The following is a 21506-nucleotide window of genomic DNA, read 5'->3' as shown; positions in this document are numbered from 1 at the left end:
TTTTCAAACTGCCCAAAATATTAATGTTAATGCTTACCTCCAGTATTACAACCCACATTTATTTAATTATTACACCAATGGTAAGCCAAGAGCATCCGCCTCCATCTTCTCTTTTAAATTAAAGTGGGTCAAGGACCTTGTCTTGACAAAACATTGTATTGTATTTACTTTGTATTCATTACAAAGAAAAAAACATTGGTGATAATGACATGGTTCTGCACATGTAAGTATGGTTAAATTGATTACTCTTCTAATGCAGATGAAAACTAGCATAAACATCTAAAAGAATGTTCTATACAGTTGAAAATAATAATGCTGCCATACCAACCAGGATGTAAATGTATTTATTTTGTATTTAGTTTTTTCTATTAAATCATTTGTACATTCTCTTAGATTTAATTATATTAAACAAACAAATTGAATAGTTCTACTTTTAAATATTTACACTTCTGAAAGGTATCCTTACTTCAGGACATTCAGATCATGCTACATGAGCAAATTTCACGATGTCTAGAAAAAGTAAACACGTAGTCACGCTCTCTTTCACTTCAGCTTCTTCAAAACTACTGTGGAGTTGAAGGTCTTTACATTCCATGTATCTACTCAAAAGGGAAAAAAGAAAATCCCTTATCGGTCTGATGAAGCGTGGGTGGTGTGTAGTGATGTATTCTCCAGATCAGTCTGCCTCACCCTGCTTTTCTTCATAGTTGAGCAAAAGGCAGCTGGAAAAGTTGAAGGACACAAACAGCTGGGGGGGGTTTAATTACGGTTTCTGGGTAACAGGAGGGTATTGTTGATAAAACAGGAAGGAATGCCTAAAACATATAAACCATAACTTCCTGAATGTATCTACAGCTTAATTAGAACTATATTTCATATTAAGAATAAGCTGCAATGCCATAAAAGGTGCTTTAATGCTATTGTAACGTTTCAGCTTAATTGTTTGTGATGGAACAATTAAGTTCGTAAACACAGGGCATGTAGCTCCTACCATTGCCTCTGGGAGGTGCTAGACACAGTTAAAATACCCCAGTCCACAAGTTGAGTACACTTATACAATGTTGTTTTTAATTTAAAAATGAACCAGTGAACCAAAAATTCATGTAGTTTTGAAAATTTGACAGACAAGGTAATGACACATTTTTGACCTAAAAAATTATATATATAAAAAAATGTGTATTAGTAAAATGGATTACTAGTCTTCCACTCTCTGAAACAAGAGACATACAACAATGAGTCTCTCTGTCCATACTTAGGTGAGGTTAAAGAGGAGATCCAATCTCTAGAATTGTATAAAGTCAATGTACTGGGGTATATTTTAATGCAAACCTTTTTTTAAACGCAACATCCAGACCACTTGCAAATGAAAACAAAAGAAAATACCAGTTGAAAGCAGCATTGCTGCAAATAAATACACAATATAAAATACCTTTAATTTATAGTTTCAACATAAAGTACCAGAATACAGCAGCACAAATACTGCTTGGTACAGACTGAGCTTAGTGTTGTAAAATGTAAAAAATATTTTTTTGTAGCTGTCCTCTGTGGTGAAGGATAATAAATCCCTTAAAGTGTCTAAGTCCTGACGGACATTAAAGTCAACACAAAACAAAACAAGAGAAATGGCAGATTCAAATTATGTCAAAAAAAATTCCGGCAAGTCCATTTAGGTAAATATTCTGAAGTACTTTCACATACAGTAAATGCCAGGCTAAGTATTATCATATAAGCCCAAAAAAGAAATCAGTCATTGCTGCCTACAATTCTGCTTCTTTGATTAAAATATACTCCACTCAGACAAAACTGACATTTGTGAAATGAAATAAAAACTATTTTGTACAAAACATGAAGTAAAAGCCCAGCTGTAAGTACAAGGCACTGCAGACACTGCAAACAGTTGCTTCAAAATGTCCCCTTGTTTGAAACAGAAACATTTCTGCAACCAAGTTTCTACTATCTCTTGACCTCTGGCCTGTCTTTAAGGGCAGTGTTACAGTAGACTAGAGCGATGCCATCGTTACTGGTCAGCTGTCTCTGTGGCTGCTCCGGTGTGTGGCTGCTGGTCATCTGTCTTTTTCCTGCCAGCACAGACATCATTTTGGAGCGGTAGTGATCCCCGGCCAGGAAATACAGAATCGGGTCGATGCAGCTGTTGACGGTGGCCAGAGGCCTGGTGATCTTGTAAGTAAAGTTGACTATGTTGAGAAATTTACAGTTGAGGTTTAACACCCGTGAGGTGTAGTAAAGAGTCCTTGTGACGTGAAAGGGGACGAAGCTCACGGCGAACACCACCAACACCACAATGATGAGTTTGATGGATTTCTGACGTGAGGCGCTGTTCTGCTGCACGGCAGATAACCCACGCGTGGGCCGGCACAGGGTCCGCGCCATCAGACAGTAACACACCACTATGACCATGAAGGGAATGCCAAAGAAGAGCACCATGAGCACAGAGCTGTAGTCCACATATTCATCAAAGTTCCCCTGGCTGGTTGTATCGTGGCACAGAGTGTCATTGTCCCTCCTGGAGGTGGTGACAAAAATAAGTTTTGGCACCAAGCAGATAGTGACCACACACCACACCATGGCACTCACCAGGTGGGCATGACGGGACTTCACTAGAGTCAGCGCCTTGATGGGGTGGCAGATGCCCAAGTACCGGTGCACACTGATGCAGGTGAGGAAGAGAATGCTGCAGTACAGGTTGGCGTAGAAGAGGAAGCGCACTAATTTGCAGGCAGCCACTCCAAATGGCCAGTGGCTGCGGTTAGCATAGTAATAGATAAGTGTGGGCAAGGAGAGGACATACAGGAAGTCAGACAGGGCCAGGTGGAACATGAACACCGTGCTGGTGTTCCACGGACGCATTTTGAGGAACAACCACAGAGCTGTGGCGTTGAGGACAAAGCCGACCACAAACACCAGGCTGTAAGACACGGGGAGCAGGATGTACTTAAACTCCTCGTCGAATCGACAGCTGGAGTTGAAGACGGAGATGAACATGTTGGACTGGTTGTGTGTGTGAGGACTTTGAAATACTCCGTCCATGATGGTGTGACTTCACAGTCCTGAAGTCCAAATCTACATGGAAATAAAATGAAAAAGAAATAGTAATAGTAATGCCAAAACAGGGAACTGTTGAACTTGACAGAGTCGACAACTATGATCCTCTACTGTGTGGACTGATATGCAAGAGGTTTTCCTTAAATAAAAACAAGGTGTCTTTTAACTTTAAAGCTTAAAACTCAAACTCAAACGTTTTTGTCATCAGAATTGTTTCACACACACAAAACTTTTTTACATACTTTTCCTAAGTTAAACAAATTTCTAAAAAAAATGTAAAAAGGTAATTATTTATTTATATATTCTATTCTGATAAAACACAATACTTGATGCACTTTCTATCCAGACATGTCAAATATCAGTGAATGTCAATGCAAGTCAATTAACGAAAAGAAGCTAAACTGGTAAATTATGGATAGCTTTAAAAAAAATCATTAATTATATAACATTCCACAACCAGCACTCATTATGACGAAGAGGAGAAAAGCACAAGAACTCATGTATTACATGCTCCCCTATTTGCACCTGTTGTCTGTCAACAGCGCTGCTTGTAGAGGACTTTTTCACAGTTTACCACATACGTGCAGTCAGTCCTTCAACATCTGCTCGTGCTCAACCACTGAAAAACTGACGTGTGTGTCCATGGTCCACACTGTACTCACTCACCCACTCACCCAAACAGGAGGTTGAAAACACCACCACCTCTACTACTACTCACCAACAGCCATGTACAGAGGACATCCGACTGAGACGATCGGTTTCACTTTTCACCCGGGACCAGGCCGGTCGATGATCTGTCTCTGCTGCTGCCTCTCTTTGACTCCCCCTCTAGACTCTCTCTAACCCTAACCCTCCCTCTCTCTCTCTCTCTCTCTCTTTTCCTCTCTCACTCCACTCTCTTCCTCTCTTGTTGGAAGTCATGTTGGAGTAATTAACTGTCACAAGTGGGCGCACAACACGTTACACACACACACACACACACATCTGTCTGAGATTGTAAAAACAGCAGATGCAGAGCTACTGGGAAACTTTCCTCAGAAATTTGCAAGAGTTCTGAGTAACATGGCAACATGGAAGTAACGTCAATTTCAATACAAACTTTATACGATACAATACAATACCGTGGTTCTCAAAGTGAGGTAAACGTTCCCTAGAGGGACGGGGGTTTTTTTAATAATTTATGTTGTTTAGTGTGATTTGCCTTTTTTGTAGGAATTTCAATGTTTAAAATAAGGATCAGTGGAATAAAAAGTTGTTGTTCATCAGATGAATGACAGTTGACCCAACATTAATCTGCTCTATGTTTTACCAGTTTTACAACTTTGATGCACATTACCCTGTGTTGCTAGACAATGACATCGCTGTGTAAATGTTAGTATTTTGTTGTTGTTATTCGCTCTACCTACTTACAGCCAAAAAGTCCTCTAAGGCGACTCCCACCCACCACCACCTCCCAAAAAGACACAGCCACACCCCCTCTTAAACATTTTATATACTCCACTCACTCTCCAAAACCTACATTCTAAAAATACCACGTGTCCGTCTGCTGTACGTGTTGTTGAATCTTCAACATCAGCGTATATTTTCCAACTGCTGTGCTGTGTTTCCTGCAGTAATTCCATCCTGTGGCACTGCTTTCCTCTTCCTATATGATAAGCCACAAACAGCTGCAAGACAAGGCGCTATAAAAATATTCATAGTTTCAACCAATGCACTTGAACTAAAATGTACTGTGGAGACCTCCAGAAACATCTTGTCATTCATTTTCAGTCACATTCTCTTGACATTTTGCTACACTCTGCAGAGCCTTATCTCCTTTCTTCCAACAGGTGTGTCAGAGCATCACTTATTGTAAGTCAGTAAAAGTAAACATAATAAATCTTATGAAATGTTATATTTGCTCAGCTGCACCTTGGTGGCGTAAAACACAACATCTTCACACTGCTGCCGGGACAGAATTGACGACTGTTTGTCTTGTCTTTCTGCGACACCAACTGCTACAAAACAAAAACAAAAAAAAGTCCCTATAAACTGATTTCAACTCTACAAATAGTTACGCAAATGGCTTAAGATGTGTTTAGGTGCAAAGAGCTTTTATCGTAAAGTTAAGTTCTCTTGTCTGATAATGGACCCATACGCGTCTCAGCTGAAATTTAGAAAAGGTAACAATTCGTCCCATTCCTGAAGGTGCCTTTAATGTCAGTTTAATGAGAGGCTGGAAATTATCAACTGAAAGCTAACACAAACAAAAGGTTTTTCTCACGTATGGATTATTATATATTATTATTATTGTTTAAAGTTGTGATTCAGATGTAAAAAAGAAAAAACAGAGAGGGAGAGAAGCCAACGCCGTCCTCATCATGAGATTCATTCAGAGTCGGGGTCTGACTGGTGGCACTGAGCCTCTCTGTTTGTGAACTGTGTGAGTTTCTGTGGTGAGATGTTGGAATGTGAGTGGGCCAACGACAAAGTCTGTTCTCCATCAGGAGGAGAGAGTGCAGCGGAGGGCGGAGGGATTTACAGCATAGAGGGCGGGGGCGGAGGGGGGGTTTGTAATTTGACAAATGTTTAAAGAAAAGTTTAACACTCTGGCAACTGTTCATAATCACTTTCTTGATGAGATGAAATTCTCGCAGCTTCATGATCCAAAGGCACGCCAGCAGAGGGAGGTACTTTAACCTTTGCAGGAATAGAAGGAGAAACCATGCTGTAAACTCCACACCAGGAAGACCTGAAACATAAGAAGTGAGTCGTTCATATTAAAGATATAACCTCAGTGAACTTTAACTCAATTGTTAAAGGTGGCAGGAGGTGGTTTTCATATCTGTGCATTGGTGGTTCAGTGGTAGCATTCTCGCCTACCACACGAGAGGCCTCGGTTCAATTCCTGGCCAGAGGTTTCTACACTCCACATTCTGCATTAGTGGACATGACAACAGCACCAGTCTTCTGACTGAAACTTTCCCAAAGTTCCCAGCAATTCTGTGGGTGATGACATCACAGCAGTCATTCCACACAGGGGTCAGTGACACATACCTGCTGTGTTTGGTCATGCCTTAATAAGTAACTGCCTGCAGTGAGAACTACAACTCAAATACACAGTGAGTGTTAGATCTGAGTTATTTCAGGAACATGTTCACATCAGATGTGAGCTGTTATTTAGTTGATCTGATGAATGAGTCTCCATGGACTTAAGTGCTGGCATTTGTCAGGTTGGTCACACTTTATAGGTCTATTTATAAATGAAAACTAAAGAATATGCAGTCACATCAGCTAACATGAACATGTGTCTCTAAACTGTCTCTCTGAGGTGTTTATACTTCCCGAACTCAACGTCCCTGATGGTGTCGAACCCAAACAAACCTTCAAATTCCAGGTGGTAACACTTAGTATTGTGACAAATTTAGGTGAAAGATGTCATAAATACAAAGGCCATTTCCAGAACTGTTGTTGTGGACGCTCTTTTTATGTTTCAAGTCTCTGCACCTGAAACGGGTTTTAAAGGGATTTGATTGTTGTGCCTGGTTGGACATAAATGTCACTGCTCTTTATCGCTGCATTTTACAGCGATTGCAAATACGATTTGAACACAATTGCAAATGCAAATAAGTGCATCACACAGTCTTCCCAGAGTGCAGATACTGTCAAGGTCAGAAACAGTGCTGTGTAAGCAAAGGAAAATATGGGCAGGAAGTTTGTTGTTTGGAGTTGGCCACCACACAAACTGATAGGATGGAATAATCTGGGTCTCGTTCCCAAAACAGAAGTTGATCCTGACTCATCTGTGGTCCCTGACCTGGGCCGACCACAGCCTTTGATGAAACTTTGCATTTCACATAAAGAGGAGTATCAACCAAACTATACTCAGGGTTGGTGCCAATGTTTTACATTAAAATGCATCATCATATCTATACATTCTATTTCTATAAAACCTGAGCAGGAACTCTGGTTTCATTTATGTTATTTCCTGTTATTTATTGCTATTTCCATGTGTTTGTTTTCAGTGTGTTTGATCAATAGTTAGACGTTCAATTCTGTCATATAGCAGTTCCATTCCTGATTGGTGTTGTGTGTGCAGTGGTGAATGATGGGGGAGAGCCAACCCATAATACTGCCTAGAAAGGGCTCTGATTACATTTTAAAGTTTTAGAAATGATGATTGACCTGTGACAGAGATATTTTTTATCTGTAATAACTATTGTAAAGTATTTATGAGGCATTTGCAATAAATAATTCTCTTAAATCGCTTGTGTTTACTTAGCAACAGAGAGGAGCTGCTTTTTGCACTTGACTGTAGACAGATCAAACATGCACCGCGGACATGGACTTAGATTAAGTGACATGATAGTAGGACAGTGGAAGGAGACGGTAAACGGAGCGCGATGCAGCGGGGCCTTCTAGGAAAGTGTTCAGACACTGCTCCAGTCGATAAGAGCAGCTGTGGATTTTACGCTGGCTGAGTTTGACAGAGGGCTTTTTACAAGCTCACACTCAATAGTAGCTGAATAAAGGAAAGCACACAGGGGAGAGGACGAAGGTGAAAGGTAAACACTAGACATGTGTGACCACCGTAAACTGAAGTATTATATTTTTTTTAACAGACATGTACAAATCATTTATAACATAAATCAATGAGACCTTGCTGCCAAAACAAACAGTTAGGGACAAAAGACAACAAGGTTTTCCTTTCATATCGCACAGCTCTGAGGATCAGTGAAGAATGACGGCAGAATGAATCAGAATCCGACTGTGCAGAGTTCAGACACTTTGCTATTTCAACAAATTAAAATCAGAAGAATTTCTGTTTATCACCACTGTTTTGAAACGTATTTTAAGTTCAATGTTGGTCTTTTCTGAAAGACTTGCATTGATTAGGGCGGTAAACTTTATTTGTTACGGCCTTTACATTTCAGGATATATAGTAATCCTGTAGCTAAGCTGTTCAAAGTGCTGTTTCTCTTCAAGACATTTAATCAGATAAATTCATATTTCAGCTCTTGTTTTAAAACTAAAATGTCCAGAAAGTTTCATTTTTTTCATGTGCCATTTTCCCCTGGCCTTCACTGGGACACAGAGAAAGACTTTTACTGTGCTTATAGTAAAATGTGGTCCCAAAACAGGTGCAGTCATTTACTCGTTTGTCTTCTTTTTTTTTTTTCTTCGCCCACAAAGTCGCTCAAAGTCAGAAACCATCAGAGACACTGATTTAGTGTCAAAACAATGTTGGATTCTAAATTTTCATTTTCAGATTTTCACTTTCAGTGTAAGATATCCAACAAAACAAAGACACAAGGAATGTCTGCCTTATCAAAGACACAGTACAGTCTTCATCCATTCAGTACAGCATGAATGGGTGAGTAAATGAAAAGATGGACAGAGGAGAGGACGGGTGTGGGAAATGTCCAGCTGCTGCGATTGACGTCTGTCTTCTTTTTAACATCTCAGTTTTGTCTGTTCTTCTAGTCCAAAGTGAAAAGTACTAACACAGTTTGTGCTTTGCTTCAGTTCCAGTTCCTGGGCAGATTCTCAAGGATCCTGCGTCTGTGTGATGGGTTCGTCACACCTGCAGCCCGCAGATCCTCCTCTGTGATGCCGCTGTGGAGCAGACCAACAGAAAGAAAATGAAAAAACTAAAACTGCTTATTGAAATAGTTCATCTTTGTACCCTGAATTGGTTTGTATCCTCATTCTAATCACTTGGTCTGTAAGAGACAACACACTTTGCTTAAATGGAGGTCAATCTAGTCCTTACTCTCCAGAAAGCTTCATTTGAAGCCTAAGAAAAAAAACGACGTCTTTGCGCTTGACTTCATCTGATTTCAGCTCTGTCTCTAAAGGGTTTCTGAACTTTCTGAACTTTTGCCACTCAACATTCTTCACTTTCTTTTGTCTAACCTGTATGAAATGGAATTCACACTCTATCTTTTATCTTATACAGCTCTTCTTGCTGTTCCTTTCATGCACATGTGAACAGCACCCCCACGATTCCCAGAGGTACTGCTCCGACTGGTTGGACTGCGCATTTACAAGCTCTCCAAAAAATGTATCAGACTACACACAAAATGAGTACAGACGTGCAGACCTAGCACATCTCAGTCCATGAAGTAAAGAGTAGTTGTGTACAACTTTTTGTACAGTAAAAGTGCAGTAGTGTGCGACCTTACAGCACTCAGAGTCCTTTTACCTGAAGTAATCCAGATCATCCCAGCCGTTGAGACTGAGTCCCAGAGTGTATTTCTGAAGACCCAGTGTGGTGAGAAGCTCCCGTACTGTCTCTGGTGCACCCTGGAGGACAGACACCTGCTTCAAGATTCAACAGACAAAACAGTTACAGAAAACCAGAGGATTTGTTGTTAAAAAAAAAGAAAAAAGAACAGCGTCTTACCTTTTTCTCCCAGCTGTAGCCTCGATCAGAGTACAGTGAAGGGCCATTTCTATAACCTGTCCTCTGGTTGATCATGGCTGGTACTCTGTGTTCTGAGGGGAAGAAGTCAACCTCGCTCAAGGATTTGGCGATTTGCAGAGCAGTTAGAGAGTTGTCTCCTGTAGGTGCGGGGGGGCGCTGATCCACCACCCAGGGAACAGAGGTGTGAATGTGTGGTATGTGTTTGGGGGTGTATGGGAATACAGACGGAGCCTTGGTCGCAGGGATAATTTTGTTTGTTCTCTCTGGGACGTGCTGATGTTGATCTCTTCTGTTTTTCTCTCGAATGACTGACGACTGATTCATATACAAATTCCTCAGGTTCTTCTCAGGCAGCACTGAGTCCTGAACAGTATTTTTACTGGTGTAATTGTCTCTGGGTTGTGAAATCTGCTCCTGGTACTGTGAGATGACTTTACTAGTGGGTGGAGATATTGGAGACGGGTCTTTGGCAGGAAAGAGTTGATAGGAGGAGTTGGTTTGGGGTGTTTGCAGGTCGTTCTTGGGTTTGTACTGAAGGGGGACGGCGGGAATCTCAATCTCTGTAAAGTCTGATCTTCGACAGGGTCCCCTGTCAAAGCCCTGACGTCCTGAGATTTTTGGGAGCTGCAAGGCCTCGTTGCCAGACCAGATGACCTGAGGGTCCCTCTGCTGGAGCGCCTCCTCCACCCTGCGTGGCACTGACACGCCTTCAAAGAGGAAGTAGGCGGGATTGGTGTAGTTGCTCGGAGTCAGAGTTGGTGGGTGTGGAGAGGATCTGTGATGAATATACAAGTCGTAAATTTTAACAGACAAAACTGACACCGTATGACCTAATTGGAAGTCATTTAAAATAAGGTTCCTGACACAGCCTGACTTAAGTGACAACACAGCATGCTAAAGTGTTGAAGATGTGATTGGCTAAAGCTAAATTAAAATAAAATCAAAATAGAAAGTGTAATGTAAAATACCTACTTAAAATAAAAATCAGCTGAATTAAATTAAATTAAAAATGGCTGACTCAGCCTGTCTGGAGCATGTATATAATCATGCAGTTGAAATAAAAAAATATGTATGTAAGCTTACCTTATTCCTCTATACCCTAAAATTTCTTGTGAAATGAAAAGGCACTGTGAAACAGGAAGTAATCCTCACCTATTTATTGGAGCCCGTGTAGTCGCAGGAGACATCTGCCCTCTCCCAGGGCGTTTATCATCTTTCTCAAAACACACCAGCTCTGAAACAGTCAAATCATTAAAATAGGAATCAATATTTCAAGCTTGTGTGTTGTTGTTGTTGTTGTTGTTGTTGTTGAACAAGGGCTGTGTCAGATTGCTGTCACACATCAATGTGTTTGGTACGTGTATGTGTGGCCCCTGACCTGGTGACATAATACTCATCTGAGTTGTTTCAGTGTCTCAGGATGCATCTGGTCAGGGTCAGTCATTCAGGAGCCAAAAAGAGGAAGCGGTCGAAAGAAACCAGCAAATGAAAAGCCAAACCAGGGATGGTTGAGGAACCGAATAGAGGAAGCAATGTGAGGCTCACAGGAGAGTCAGAGGAGGCAGTGTCGGCGGAGAAGAGAGTTAAGTGGGAAGTGAAAGTGCAAGCAAGGCAGCAATTATGAAAACAGACACTTCCGGTTGACCCACCATAAACCTTCTCCCGCGTTCCCCTCCTGTCCTTGGGCACGTGGACCCTGACCCTTCCTCTTATGGAGCCCATTTCTTCACCCCGGTGACTCAGAAATGTCTCAAACTGCTCTGGTGCACGAGTGAGTGAGCGGAGAGCTACACAGCATTCACCTATTGTAGAGGATTTTTAAAGCATTATTGATTGGATCTATAAGGCTCGTCACCTTGAAACACAATCAACAAAGAACTCAATGGTGACAGATAGTGTCAGGGGAATTTAATTCAAATAGAGAACAGGCGGTGAGAGACAAAGTGTAGTGTAAAGTTATCTCATTATGTAACAAAAACATGTCAGAAAATCAATTTTTTTTTCTACAAAAACTGAATTCTGGTTTAAAAACTCAACCCGCACAAGTGTGTAGAACTCTGAATGTAGGACAAAATACCATTATTGACATAAATTTACCATGTCCAGAAAAAAAAAGCTTTTTTAATTATTAAATTATTTTTCTGAACTTTAAGTCAAAAAAATGTACAGAAAAATATGAAGGAAGTTCTGTAATTTTCGAGGCCTGCATTTTAGCCTCTGGTGTTTTTTCTACATTTCACCAGAAGAATGTAAATAATGTACTTTACCTTTAAATACACAGGTCACTGTGTTACAGGGCTGGCAATGACTACTTTTTTCTCAGTAGCCAGAATTCCATTAGGAAAAAAGATTGGGGAATACTAACGTTCTAGTTTAAAGCCCTTTGTTCTATTAGTCTGTTTTGTGGTTAAGGTCAAATCAACAAAGTCACCATTCATTAGAGGACTATTTAAAGGACCAACCGTATGACTCAAAGCCATCACATGACTTGACAGACAGCAGCAGGTATTGTTCCTGCAGGTACTCCATGTCAGACTGGACTGGAAGGAGCTACGACACAAATGTCCAGAGTAAAGACACAACAGTTACTTTGAATGAAAAAGATACATTTCCATGATAGACCAGCCGACTGTGAACCTTAGGCAGTTGTTTGAAGGACCAGCCCAGTTTGAGAAAACCAGGAACGTCGCAGCCCTGGGAGTCATTCTCACTTGATCGTCGTGTCTCTGCAGTGAAAGATGAGACTCAAAGGTTGCTTTTATTTATGATTTTTAATTGTCTTGAATGTAAAATCATACCTTCAAGGCAGGTTGAATAGAACTCGATGAAGAACTTTGCTTTACTTGACGTTTTCACAATGGCCTCGATGCCTTCCAGCTCAATCCAGGCCCTCTCTTTGCTTGGATTTGAATCTGTGAGAAAAAAAAAAAATTGTAATAATACTGTTCTCTCCTCTCAGTCATGTTTGTGTCCAGTGGACCTCGATGATGTCAGCACCTGGTTTGAAGCAGGATGTTGATGTCACTCCCACTTGGAAGGTGGCAAAAACAGGTGAGTGATCACTGGTAAAGATGTCATCAGTGCATCCTGGTAACAGACAGAAAGCATCACTTTAACCCACAACAACAACAACAACAACACTGTGCTGTGTTCAGCTTTAGACCTGAGTCACGTTAACGACACAAAAGATCCTGTCACACTTTAAGAGCTGTTCTCCAGTCCATGATCAGTCAGGGCTCTTCCTGGCAGTTCAGATACTGGTTTCTTTTCCATATAGTTCCAGTATAATATAACACACTTCACCTTCACAGTTTTTAATTATAAGATAAACAGAGGACATTAAATAAAGTGTCATGTTAAAATGTAATCCTTAAGAAACTCAGGGGAAAGAAACCATGAAGCAAAGATTCATCAGTGGTTCTGAGATTTGAAACCAGCTTGAGAAACATACAAAAGCAAAGGTGTTAAATCATTTTCTGAAATGATTTGTCCAGGTTTGACTTGATTTCTGCCTCACTGTAAACCACGTCTCACCGTATGACGTGCATCTCATGTGCGTTTCAGGATAGGACTTCCACAGGATCCTGTCACACCAGGAGGGAACGTTGACCCGCACCTAAACAAAGAGATTCAGCTGTAAATCAACATGTCTATTTATTTATTTTTATTTTTTTACAATATCTTTAAGTCTAAAGTTGAACATGACAAATGTAAATCTGGAGACACATTCATTCCTGAGAAGCTTTGCATTCCTTTTCTTTGCACTAGGATTATTCTTAGCATTGTATTTATAGTACGTGTGACAGCTGCTGTCGAAGTCACCTGTCCCTACAAACAGGCAACTCAAACAGCCAGATAGATTTTTTTTTAAAAATTAGTCCTGTTCTTCATGTTTCATGTTTCTGGAGAATTGAATTGATGGAAGGACTTTGTAGAGTAGCTCAGTGCAGTACGACAGCACCATGGGGAGAAGTGCTAATGTATAAAAATGCCATAGAAATGATGGCTATTGAAGGAGCTCGGCCTGTATTTTAGTTGGTTCGTCACAGGAGGGTGTGTTCTGGCAGTTATTACAGGGACTTCTTTCTTTGTAAACTCAACCCACCCCTGACGTCTTGTACTTCTGCCAAAGATAACAGTCTCTGGAGCCACGCTCGTATCGATACGTGGGTGGAAAGGTGATCTTTTCCTCCTCTACAACATGACGGACGGAAAGAATACGTCACATGGATTGTGCTGATAAGTCATAAGTGTGTTTTTTTTTTTTAAATATGAAAATGAAAGCCTACTAAAGTTGAGGAAGGTCTTCCTCTTGTGTCTCTCTCGGGTCAGCTGATCTGCACACATGAGCTGATCAAACTCCCTCTTGGACACATGTTTTAGGATGTCCTGAGATCAGAGAAACAAATGAGTGAACATCAGTGATTTGAATTCAGGTTTAATTCTAGGTTTATAGGTCTGGACTCGGGCCCACTGACCTGTACATCCAGGTCCAGTCTGTAGTTGAGGTCTCCACACCAGAACAGATGTGTGAAGCGCAGGCTGATGTCAAACGCACCGAGATGTTTGTCGCCTAAAGAGAGCAGTCGAAGGATGTCCACAAAGTTCTGGTTCCTCCTACTCATCACATACACAGAAGGTGATACACATATGTATAAATGAGGGATTCCAATAAATAACATAGTATGTGTACATATGCAGTACATGCAGTGTAGTGTAAATACTGTGGATTTAAAGCACCTCAGGACTTTCTCACTTCCAGAGGTCAGGTGACAATTGACGAAGCCAAAAGACGTTCCATTAAAGAGGAAGGAGACGCCAATGGCGCCCTTGTTCCCTGAAATAATAATCATTATAATTATGATTATAATTATATTATTATAATTACAATTACGAGTCCAATTAAAGTACACTCTACCTAACGTGTTTCCCAAGCCAGTCTTCACACTGGCTGTGTTCACATGACTGACGCGACTCTCGTGCTCTGAACTCACAAACACAGCCAGCCTCATGTTCCAGAGGGACTGCACTGCCACCTGCAGGACAATTACTTGCATTACAGGACATGCCAAAAACACGGGCTTGGCTAATTTAGAAGCATTCCCGTCTTTTAAATATAAGTAGGTAGACTTTCTTAGTCTTGCGCTATATATATATATATATATATATATATATATATATATATATATATATATATATATATATATATATATATATATATGAAGAAAAAATTATTGGCTCTACACAAGAACAGGAAAAACTGAATTTTTGCTGAACCACTACACTGAAGGAAAGTTTTTTTTAATTTTGCAATAATTGTTTTTTGTATATTGTGAAACAATTCAACTCTGTCTGTAATGATGTAAATTAATTCCATGTTTTTAATGAGGAAATAATAAGAAAATATTTGTTATAGAATAAAATAAAATTTAAAAATATGTCCTCAAGACTTATTTATAATAGTTTTTACATGGGGGGTTTTAATTTTATAAATAGTGCAGTTAGCTGCATAAAAGAATCTTGTAAAATGGTTCTCCAAAGAAAGAAACATAAAAAAAAATGGAAAAGCTGAGTTACTTGTTTAAAGTCTATGTGTGTATAGCTGCGCAGGGTTTCTCTGATATTTTCCGTCCACTCCTTCTCGCCCTGAGGGTTTTCTTGAGTCCCAAAGGCATAGATGTCATGTGGAAGGAGGGAGACTGACTCATCAGGGGTGTTTCCCAGCCCACAGCAGGTCACCCAGGTCTGCAGGCTGCGTGGAGGAGGGGAGCCACCTGTTTACACAACACAGTTTCTACTGCAGCACACGACCTAATCATGCATAACACGGACTGTCATCACCACGTGCACTGTTACCCATGTTCCAGGTGCCAACAAACACGGAGAGCATGTCGGGTTCCCTCAGCTGAGAGTGGTGACCTCTCATCATCAGGAGGAGTTGGCAGAAAGAGTCGCATTTCTGAAAGAAAGGACTGTGAGTCAGTGAACCGTGGAGGAGGAAGCTGTCGAGGCCAGCCAGACGTTAAAACATATTATGTATTGATTTACCCGTGCGCTTTCAAACGTCATCTCCCGCGGGGTGTTGTGGTGACTGTCCACCACAATGCGTACCTTGGCCGGACTGCTCTGAAACTTGACAACCTGGAGGACTGGACATACACGCACGCCCAGCGAAAGATGATTACATGGTGCATTTCCAGAACAATAAATGTTACTTGCTGTTGAAACATGTTCTTACTTCTGTCGTGTGAAACCTTTTCCTTCCCAAAGGGACCGGTATTTTTGTCAAAAATGAGCGTCCCTGTGTTTACATCTACAGAAACATTCTGTCTGCCGTACCTCACCATCTTCACCTGGGGACATATAGAGTCAAACCTGGTTGTTGTTTTTTAAATTCCAGTTGAATTAGTCACTTGTATTATTGGAGTGTAACAGCAAAAAGAGCAGATTTTTAGAAGTATTTTTCTCTTCTGTTCTACCTGAAATGTGTGGACTGGTACTTGTCTGGCATCTGTCCTCTTTACAGCATGTTTGTTTGTGACTGTTGGCTCAGGTGGAGCTGCAGCACTGGGCTGAGCTGCCAGGTTGTGATTGGTCACTGCATCCTGTAGAGCTTTCAACACCTTTGTAGAAAAACAGAAAACAATAAATGTTAGGATAGTTTTCCATCGACTATCGGTCAAACAAATGTTAACGCAGAGCAGAGTGTTGTATTTGAAATAAATAAATAAATAAAAAACCAAACCTTCTTCTCAAGGGATGAAAGAAGGCTGACCAGTGCTGTAATCTTACACAACAGAGTGTCCATCTCCACATCTGGACCCTTGTTCAAGAAAAGTAAATGTTGATTAGAATTCTGAGCATATAATATTTTAACAAAACTTCCTTAAGTTCATTCGCAGCAGCTCATCTGATGTGATTTTGTTCTTATGTTTTCAGTATTAAACTTTAAGCTAATCTTCAACTGACTTCTATGTAGCAGTAGCAGGATAGCTTCTGTAGTTAGCATCTTCTCACAAAATGTACAAAATTATGCATATAACAAATCGTGGACTGGAGAGATGTTGTCTATGGGTATTTAGCATTTAGCAAAAGCTAGGATTTATGCACAGCTTGCAAGTGACAGTGTGAGACAAACCGTGTTAGCTTAGCATTTGTATAAATATTGCACATAAAATGGAATTTTATTGTTATATTTTTTTTAACATCCTTCTCTTTTTTATAAAGAGCACAGTTGAGGGTCAAATGTTTTTATCTGTGTCACAGACCACTAGCTGCCAGTGAATATTAATATAGACTGAGCTGTTTCCACCGTTAGCATCTGTTGTCAGAACCCTATGTTGTCTGTTCTTGTTCCTTTACCTGTGCTTTGTTCTGTGTTAAAGAGCAGCTCGGATGATCGAAGACCTTGGCCAAGGTTTCTAAGCTTGACAGAGTCAGGTCGATCTCACTGAAGAGCAGACAAACACAGGACATTTATTTAATCACGTTGCAAAAGACAAATACATTGGCAAAGACATGACCTAGCACTTCCATGGTTGTCTGCCTCTCTGTCCTTCTGTCTCACTCCCTGTGTAATCAGTTCATCACACTCACCTGTGCCTCCTCCCTCCCTCACTTTGTCCTTCTCAGCTCGTTGTTTTTTTGTCATTTTGTCTGGAGCCTCAGTTCTGCCAACTGCGTCTCTGTTTGTTCTCTCTCTGACCATGTCTGCTTCTTGACTTCTGCCTGATCTCTCTGTGATTTCCTTTGGCTGAGTCTGGTTCTAGTGTTCTGTGTCTACTCTCTGCTCAGCCTGCCATCTGTTCTGTGTGTTCCCTGTGTTCTCTGTTCTTAGTTGCCCAGCCCAGTTACAGTTCTGTTTCTGAGTGCTGTGTTTGGGTTCTACATGCACCACCTTGTGACTAGAGAACGATAGAACACTATACTGAAGGCATTTCTGTAACCACTACTATACAAGAGCTAATCAATTCATAAATCAAAATATCAAAATAATGCATTCAAGTATTTACAGCGGAGTAGACAACATTTGAAGACGACTGTTTACCTGTTCAGACCCTGGCATGCAGTACCCAAAGTACGCTTGAGGTGGCACAGATTTGTGGCTCCTTTATGTACGTTCTCAATGTCCAGAGGCAGCTCATTGAAGAGGTAGTCATTGAGCAGACTCATCACGTCACCACCATGACTGTGAGAAGGACACAACATGGGAGACAGTCTTTCTTAAAAATCAGACACTACCAAGACCAGCAGTTTTTTTTTTCATCACATATAGATTTGGAGAAGACAGTAACAGAAATATCAGACGATGTCAACCAGCAGATTACAGCATATGAGTCGGGCAAATGCAGAATCAATGGTGACTTCACAAAGAACAACTGTTGAAGCTTTATCTTCCTGGAGATTCATACCTGAACTCCTGTAATTTATCAACCAGAGGTGCAGGAGCTCCTGGTTTAGCTGCTGGTCCTGATGAAAGCGCTGTGTTGATAGAGGGTGAGACCACAGGAGGCTTCTCATCATCTGTGCACACATGAAAACGTACATTCAGCATCAGTGAAGGTTTTCTACAATTATTATATCAAAAATGACAAAAATCTTCCAATTAAACAAAGTACAAGGAGCATGTATACGTGGCACTAGCCTCAGTACATGTACATATTTGGTGAACATTTTCAGCGATCACAGACAGGTGGCGTACCTGAGCTCTCATCTCCCGGCTCTACATCTCGAGGAACAGGGTAGAGCAGAGGGGTGACCAGGCCTTTGTGTGGATCCTGGTACCCCAACACCAAGTCATCCAGAGTCCGGAAACAGTTCACCTGCACACCCTGTGTTGTCTGTGTAAAAGTAAAGTAAAAAGTAAGAAAAAAACAAGTTAGACAGTATATGTGTGGACAGATTGACTGGTGTTGTGTCTAAAACTGGACAGTACATTAAAAAGAAGAAAAGAAATGTTCTTAAAAAGTAAGATCAGTCCAATCGTTGCTGAACTTTTTGGCTGGGCCTCATTTTTGTTAATAAGACAATTGTCAAAATTCCCCCAAGGGGACGCACCCCCCATTTTGGAAACTACCGTCCAGCTCAGTACTGACATACTTGGTCTGGTACTGTTAAACATTTTGGGTTTTTTTTTTTTTAAACCAAGTATTAATTTTTATGAATTCTGCTAAGCTACATCTAGAGAAGTACTTAATATAGTACACTTTTAACTAAAGTACAGAAAAAGATGAAAAGAAGAACTTTCCATTTGCTGCTTGAATAAAGAAGTGCTAATTTGCATGACTAAAAAAAGTTACATACAGATGCCTGGCTCTGATAAGAAAGAAGCCCCAGGAGGAATTTAAATCTGTGGCCTGCACACGACAGAAGAGGCGACATCACTGACAGCCACTTCCTGAACACACCAGTTGGCCGTCATTGTTCAATGTGGCAGAAGCTAAAACCCTCCAGTTAGCGACGACGTGTCAGTGTTCACATGCAAACAGTCGCACATTACAACGTACACGCCAACCATAATGCTGTAAAAACACAGCTGATTGTTGAGGTTAAAGGAGCACATGGTGTCGCTAAGCTAATGCATCGCAGTACTTGTCATGTACACAAATCTTACATCCAAACATATTGGATCGGTAGCGCGTAGATATATGTGTTACAGGATTGGATGTCACTGTTAAACTGACTTTGTTTAGTCCCTCAGCAGGACACTGATGTCCTCCCTCTATTAGGGTTGACCATGTCAACATATGGCCCTAACTGCAATTTGAAGACCTCTTTTTAATAAAACCGCAGCAGAGTGAGAGTAAAAGGTAAAGACATGTAGTTTCCATTATAGCCTATGGGCAGATAACAACACCTGAGAATATGTGAGTCATATATTTCAGATTCAGACCCATCCACAGTTGTGTGTCTCTTCTCCTCTGGTCTCTCTCTCATATACATACATTCTATATTATTTTATTTCAATGACCTATTTATTCATTCACTTGATAATTGAAATAATAACTATCAGCCATGACATGTCTGAGAAAAGGTTCGTTTGTTATATTTATTTAACAGTCACTAGTCTTCACATCAAGATGCATTGAATGGATCATTTTGTTTGTAAAAAAAAAAAATGAAGAAAACAAATTCCAGCAGTTTAGACATGACCAGGGAATGGCGTTAAAAGCACCCCCTGCTGGGTAGGAAGTGGAGCTAAATTATCTTTGTTTCTAAATTGTTTTTAAAAAGCCCATTTTAGCATTCTTGACATTTAACAACACCTGAATGCTGGGTAAAAAAATATGTTGTAAACGAAAAAGACTCAGGTAAAGTGTCAGCTCTAAACTTCAACATCAAGGACGATGTTTCACACCACGGTACAGGAGGCCTGGGTAGTCTTTTAAGATCAGTAAAAAGGAAATGAAAAGGAACAAAACACAACAACAAAATGGTCCCAGGAATAGCTTCACTCCTGTCCTTGGCAGGAAAGAAAGTAAGTGTGCAACTTGTGTGTTAGTGGAGCAAATCCAGTGGAGGGAAAATACGTCCTGGAGGTTTATACTGATGGCAGTGGAAAAACAACTGAAATAGCAACAGAGTTTAAGGTTTTCATTTGAAAGTTGAGGATTTTTCCAAGTCGGAGGTTTGAAAACAACTGCCAGACAATGGTTATTTAACTCATCGCTGGCTTTAATACACAGACGCTAGAAATAAGAGACCGTATGTTTATTTCCATTTTCTTTTCTCTCACCCACTCCCCGTGTTTCTACTGTCTAATAATTAGGTCATCTGCTGACTAAATGACCTCCTTCTTGACTTTTGAAAAAACAGACCATCACCCCTTTTTAACCGCACCACATCCTACGGACGTCTTGTTGCTCATACAAACACCCCCATACATGTAACGTAACAAATAAGCAGACCGGTTGCTCAATGACCTAGTGTGTGGGTTGAGTAGGAATCTTTGAGATATAAAAACAATTTCTCCTCTGTGCTGCTGAGCTCATGCTGCAAACATGCGGCCACATGGCAGAGATGCCATTCAAACAAACAGGGCTACTTGCAGTTGTAACAGAGGCCGTACTGACAGGAAACACAAACATGTTCCTGTTCTCCTTTACGCCAGCAAAAATAATCCATTGTTTGATCCTGAAACCTATCTGAACAACTGGTTCTCTCTGGTTCAAGACTTTTGTCTTTACTCTTTACTCCCCACTCTTGACTCACCTGCACTGCCAGGAGGCCGTCGGCATCAGGAAGAATACGATAGGTGTGAACGTGACATTGGAACCTTTGAGAGAGAGAGAGGAAGGGGGGAAATCATTTAATACCAAAAACTAAATCTACATGAATCTACTGTATTTATATGAACGATGTCTGACTGTGGTGAAAACACCGTAACTGTCATACAGTGGTGCCAGTTGTTTTACAGTTCATTGACATTGTGGCTGTCATGTCTGTCTGGTTCCGTGTTTTCCTGTGTTCTTGTGGGGTAATCATGGGATCACACTCACCTGTTGTTAATTAGCTTCACTTGTGTCACCTGGTGTTCCCTGTGTATATATACCCCTCTCCCTCACTGTCGGGGTTGGATCATTGTGATTGTGGTGGTGGTGGTGTGTGGTTGGTCATTGTGACTGCGTTGGATCTTCGTGTTGGTGAGTTTCCTACTCTGTGTTTCCTCGTGTTCCTCGAGAGTTCCATGCCTGTTAGTTCTTCGCGTTTTGTTAATTTGGACTTTGTTAATCAACTTCCTTCACCAGAAAGAGTCTCTCCAGTACTGCATTTGGGTCCTGCCTGCTCCCTGCGATGCTCGTACCTGACAGAATGATCCAACACCGACTGGACCCAGCGTACTGGGAGGCTCTCCTGGCAGATTTCGGTGCCACGCAGCGAGAATGGGAGAGTGTGAAGGCACAGTTGAGCGCTCTGCAACCTGACCACGGCTTAGCGTTCACTGCAGCAGCCTCTCCATCTGTGGGACCTGTTTTTCCCACCCTCCCAGCCCCTATGTTGGGACGTCAGGAGCCGTCCCTTAAAGGGGGGGTAGGGG

The 21506-nt window shown here is 41.0% G+C and overlaps 2 protein-coding genes across 3 annotated transcripts in view; both read right to left on the bottom strand.

The window, feature by feature from the left end:
• Positions 1-328: 328 nt before the first annotated feature.
• On the bottom strand, positions 329-3926 carry LOC103390764 (P2Y purinoceptor 4). Its single transcript, XM_008326758.3, has 2 exons — positions 3782-3926; positions 329-3081 (listed from the first exon to the last, which is right to left on the bottom strand). The coding sequence occupies exon 2, from the start codon at positions 3046-3048 to the stop codon at positions 1954-1956; it is 1095 nt and encodes a 364-aa protein (XP_008324980.1). The 5' UTR covers positions 3049-3081; positions 3782-3926; the 3' UTR covers positions 329-1953.
• Positions 3927-7628: 3702 nt separating this feature from the next.
• inppl1b (inositol polyphosphate phosphatase-like 1b) overlaps positions 7629-21506 on the bottom strand; it is a 19012-nt gene continuing 5134 nt past the window's right edge. Inside the window, exons 2-27 of one of the 2 annotated variants that reach the window (XM_008326756.3) lie at positions 20681-20744; positions 18171-18309; positions 17881-17992; positions 17517-17657; positions 16832-16919; positions 16215-16292; positions 15949-16092; positions 15708-15822; positions 15518-15618; positions 15326-15428; positions 15047-15243; positions 14388-14505; positions 14210-14306; positions 13948-14086; positions 13759-13858; positions 13575-13663; positions 13004-13085; positions 12467-12556; positions 12268-12381; positions 12107-12195; positions 11932-12019; positions 11119-11271; positions 10622-10703; positions 9449-10244; positions 9248-9366; positions 7629-8658 (exon numbers count right to left, since the gene is read on the bottom strand). In XM_008326756.3, the coding sequence (XP_008324978.1) occupies positions 8565-8658; positions 9248-9366; positions 9449-10244; positions 10622-10703; positions 11119-11271; positions 11932-12019; positions 12107-12195; positions 12268-12381; positions 12467-12556; positions 13004-13085; positions 13575-13663; positions 13759-13858; positions 13948-14086; positions 14210-14306; positions 14388-14505; positions 15047-15243; positions 15326-15428; positions 15518-15618; positions 15708-15822; positions 15949-16092; positions 16215-16292; positions 16832-16919; positions 17517-17657; positions 17881-17992; positions 18171-18309; positions 20681-20744 (3532 nt within the window). In that variant the 3' untranslated portion in view covers positions 7629-8564. The remainder of the gene's footprint in view (positions 8659-9247; positions 9367-9448; positions 10245-10621; positions 10704-11118; positions 11272-11931; positions 12020-12106; positions 12196-12267; positions 12382-12466; positions 12557-13003; positions 13086-13574; positions 13664-13758; positions 13859-13947; positions 14087-14209; positions 14307-14387; positions 14506-15046; positions 15244-15325; positions 15429-15517; positions 15619-15707; positions 15823-15948; positions 16093-16214; positions 16293-16831; positions 16920-17516; positions 17658-17880; positions 17993-18170; positions 18310-20680; positions 20745-21506) is intronic. The other variant, XM_008326757.3, reaches the window with a different exon arrangement.

This window comes from Cynoglossus semilaevis, chromosome 15 (assembly GCF_000523025.1).
Source record: "Cynoglossus semilaevis isolate Cse_v1.0 chromosome 15, Cse_v1.0, whole genome shotgun sequence".
NCBI lineage: Eukaryota > Metazoa > Chordata > Actinopteri > Pleuronectiformes > Cynoglossidae > Cynoglossus > Cynoglossus semilaevis.
The sequence above is the reverse complement of the archived record's forward strand: the minus strand, read 5'-3'. Positions and strand labels throughout refer to the sequence as shown.

What these genes read in the sequence shown, in the direction of transcription:
- LOC103390764 (XM_008326758.3), bottom strand. Translation starts at nt 3,048, where the DNA reads ATGGACGGAGTATTTCAAAGTCCTCACACACACAACCAGTCCAACATG.